The 4,228-nt window shown below is 46.2% G+C and overlaps 1 protein-coding gene across 1 annotated transcript; it reads left to right on the top strand.

The window, feature by feature from the left end:
• Window positions 1-1,744: 1,744 nt before the first annotated feature.
• Window positions 1,745-3,336, top strand: LOC119309738 (acetylserotonin O-methyltransferase 1-like). The gene is made up of 2 exons (XM_037585673.1): window positions 1,745-2,539; window positions 2,747-3,336. The coding sequence occupies exons 1-2, from the start codon at window positions 1,760-1,762 to the stop codon at window positions 3,044-3,046; spliced, it is 1,080 nt and encodes a 359-aa protein (XP_037441570.1). The 5' UTR covers window positions 1,745-1,759; the 3' UTR covers window positions 3,047-3,336.
• Window positions 3,337-4,228: the final 892 nt, after the last annotated feature.

The raw sequence follows: 4,228 nt of genomic DNA, 5'->3' as shown, positions 1-4,228 counted from the left end.
AAAAAGCGTTAAGTTAACGAATGGCAGATGGATCTGGGACATCAAGGTCCAGCTATTGGTGCCAGCAATCATGCAACTGTGTGAGCTTTGGGGCAGATTCTCACAAGTCCGCTCAACCCTTTGGTTGATGATGATCAATACAGCTCGAAGGTCCATTTTCTACGGCAGACGACAGAATTTCCTGGCACCAATGAGGTGCTGGACGTCGGATAGATTGGCTCGCAGAGGATTGCAACATCAGCCGCATTGCCTTATAGTTCCAAGAGCCAGAACAATCAGACACCCAATGGTGCAATGTTCTCTGTCCAGGGCAATCTGGTTTGACACCTTGCAAGACGTCAGTCTCCAGCCTTGTCCCTCAACTGTGCCGTCTCAGGGGCTGTTTGCATCGCTTACACAAAAAGCAGCCTGAGTCAGGCACAATTCTCAGGCGTCCGATTTTGTAGGCCTGAGGCTGAGATCTCTGCCTGAGTGAATAGCTGCCTGATAGGCCTCAACGAGTGGTGGCATTCAGCTAACCATGTGGTTCCTGTCAGGCGATGTCGCGACCTGAAACTCGACCGGGGTCATGTGTATGCACATCCACTGGTTGGAACGCAACGGAAGGGTCTTCGACAACGTCACCAACCAGAGGCAGGGTGTTCTTCGTAGCACGAAGGCCCGTCTTTAAATCTTTCAGCCTAGCATTGCTGGTGGTACGTAGTGTCCTTCTCGTTTCTGGTAAACGTGCACAATTCGAACGGACTTGTCACAAAATCTTGTACAGTACTATACTCTCTTTTCTCATAATAATAATCAAATGACGCGCAAGTCTATGGTGTGTTCTGCAGAAAACAAAAGTAGGAAACCGACACCCAAACCTGCAGTGTCGATGTCCTACTACAAAGTGCGGATTGTGCTGCCGTCCAATACGGCACAAGTAGAAAGTGATGCGACAACTAGTATAACAGGAAATGTTTTCTGCCATGTGCTTAAAATCTTTTATTCAGCTACACAGATCTTCACAAAGGGAAACGTTGTACGACCACTCAATAGGTGTGGCCAAATAATATCGTCCGTGCTCTAACAGAACAAATTGGAGAGTAGGACCTGTATTTAAAATCTGAAATAGGTGGGACTCGGTTAAAAATGTTATGAAAAAGAGTTGAGCTGAATATTAAAATACCTTCTTGCCCATGTGGACATTTAATTAGTTGTAACTGTGTCGATAGGGTTGATACGTATTTGGGTCAGGTTAATTTGTAGTAGAATGAGAATCGGCAGCTCACATATGAACCATGAATCTGAATCAGCCTGTACCATATGCATGCCGTGACATCAGTGCTGCTGTGATCAATCAATTAGCAAAGTCTCAAGTATTCATAGTTCATATGTTTCACTGCAGATTAGGCAAATCAAATATATACTGCACTAGCTAGATGCAGTCAAATTTGTAGTAACCAAATTTTGAATAGTCATTCCCGCCATCCAAAATTTGTACTAGCTAGCCGCGCAAATGCGCGAGTTGCCTCGTTAGTTTACATTAATTTTCTCTGTCATATAAAAAATGTATTTTGTTACTGTAATCAATACATAGCCAAGTACTACCTTTATTTCAAATGCCTTGACAAAATCCTGTCACCTAAACATCTTACCATCCTTAAATAACGAATTACCCATGGCTCTACCTTGTTCCCCCACAGTTAGTATTTGCATATAAATAGACGAGCCAACATGACTCCATTCCACACACAACCAACGAAAAACAAGCTCAATAAAAATGGCACCCACTCAAGACAAGCACAGCTCTCAGGAATTGCTCCAGGCTCAAGTTGATCTTTGGCACCACGCATTGGGATTTGTCAAGTCCATGGCACTAAAATGTGCAATGGAATTGCAAATCCCTAACACCATCCAGAACCATGGTGGGTCTATGAGCCCTTCAGAGTTGGCCACAAAGATTGGGCTCCATCCATCTAAGCTTCCTCGCTTACGGCGACTCATGCGTGTGCTCACTATGTCAGGCATCTTTGTTGTTCATGAGGTAGCCTTGCCAAACAAGGAGGTTGCTTATGGGCTTACCCCAACCACACGCCTACTTGCTATCGATGAAGTTAGATCAAGCTTATCTCCCTTTCTATCTTTGTTACTTGATTCAACTGTCACTGCCCCCTTTTTCGCCATGCACTCATGGTTTCTAGATGAGCATTCCACTTCCCTGTTCGAGAAAGCTCACGGCCTTAACGTTTGGGAGATGGCTGGCCAGAACAGTACTTACAACCAGCTAATCAATGACGCGATGGTTTCTGATAGTAACTTTCTCATGGATATCATCTTGAGGGAGTGTGGTGGTGTATTTCTTGGCATAAAGTCGCTTATTGATGTCGCCGGAGGACATGGTGGATCTGCCAGGGCAATTGCTAAGGCGTTCCCACAAATGAAATGCACTGTGTTGGATCTCCCTCATGTGGTTGAAGAAGCTCCTACTGACGACCATGTGTCGTTTATTTCTGGCAATATGTTTAAGCACATTCCGCCAGCGGATGCTCTTTTCCTGAAGGTACACCCTTTAAATTTTTCTTCCTCCCTTCACACACATACCCAGTTTACAATTGGATGCCATAAAGTATGTATTTAGCCGCTTGTAGGTACCAATTGAACAACTCCTAAAGTAAGCAAACTACGAGTAACTTTTTATGGAAAAACTCAACAATTTCCAATATTACAAGGGATAATCACAACATTTTTTTGCTGATGTACATCTTAGTGGGTTTTCCATGACTGGGGCGATGAAGACTGTGTCAAGATACTGAAAAAATGCAAGGAAGCTATACCTCCCAGAGAAGTTGGTGGAAAGGTGATAATCGTAGATATGGTGGTTGGATCTGGGCCAGATGAGATTGTAACAAGAGAGACACAAGCTTTGTTTGATCTCCTTATCATGTCTTTTGAGGGGATTGAGCGAGAGGAACATGAGTGGAAAAAGATATTCATGGAAGCTGGGTTCAGCGACTACAAAATTATATCAGTGCTGGGAGTTAGATCTGTTATTGAACTCTACCCTTGAACACTCCATGAAAAATTACGTGCTAATCGGTGTTGTGTGTAAATAAAGGGGGCATGAACAGAATGTGTGCTTTCTGGTTGCATGCCTTTGGTCCAGTGTAAGAATCTCTTTGCAAGGTGTGAAGTGCTGTGGTCAATGAATTACCTCTCTTACCACAACCCAAGTATATATGTGTAGCAGCCTACTAGAATTTGTTCCAGTACTGTTCATGTATAGACTACCATCTGCACAGCCGTGTCAATATTTTGTTTGTGAGAATTGAGATAATATATACTGATATTAAGATGCTATGTCCATGTTTCAGTGCTTACTCTGTTGTTCTTCAGCGTCAGTACCTTCGCGAATAGATGTATGCATTCCTAAGTTCTTTAGGTTACAGCGTATTATGCACACTTGGCAGTCCAGTGTGACCCCACATACTTTTATTCCAAGGACGATCACTTATGCGATTATGACTGATCTGAAATATGACTCTGCCTGTATTTGTTGGAAACGGTTTATACCTGCCGTATTGTAACCTAACTCTGTATTGTTGGTCTTATATATATACGAGATATGTGGAGGCTTTGCCCCACACAACCCTAAATCAAACTTGGTAATAGAGCCTCTTTTTCCACTCGCGCCGTCGCTCGCGTCGAAGCCGCCGCTCGCTCGTTCGTGCCGTCGAAGCTGCCGCTCGCTCGTTCGTGCCGCCGCTCGCTAAAATCGATCGGGCGTCGCCTCTCGCTCGTACGCATCGTCGCACGTGCGGCCGATCGCGCGTCGCCGCTCAGTCCCGCGTCACTGCTCGGTCTCGATGGCTTCTGGATCCTCTTCCGCCGCGATGCAACTGGCCATTATCGGTCCGGTTGTGACGCCTCCGGCCGCAACGGCGTCAATCCCGTCCATCGCGCCTTCCCTTGGCGTACGTCTGGATCACGGCAACTTCCCGCTATGGCGCACCCTCACCGTGACGCATCTCTCCGGTGCCTCTCTCCATGGCTACCTCGACGGCTCCGTCGCTGCTCCGCCCACAACCATCTCCCAAGGGGCGGGTGATACCGCCACCACTGTGGCAAACCCTGCGTATGCAACATGGTGGACGCAGGACCAAAAGGTCCTCGGGATGCTCCTCTCCTCCATGACGGAGGACATTGCGTCTCAACTGATCAGCTGCAAGTCCGCTGCTGCCGCGTGGACCTC

Source organism: Triticum dicoccoides, chromosome 1B, assembly GCF_002162155.2.
Source record: "Triticum dicoccoides isolate Atlit2015 ecotype Zavitan chromosome 1B, WEW_v2.0, whole genome shotgun sequence".
Taxonomy (NCBI): domain Eukaryota; kingdom Viridiplantae; phylum Streptophyta; class Magnoliopsida; order Poales; family Poaceae; genus Triticum; species Triticum dicoccoides.
This window is presented reverse-complemented; position numbering and strand designations above follow the sequence as displayed.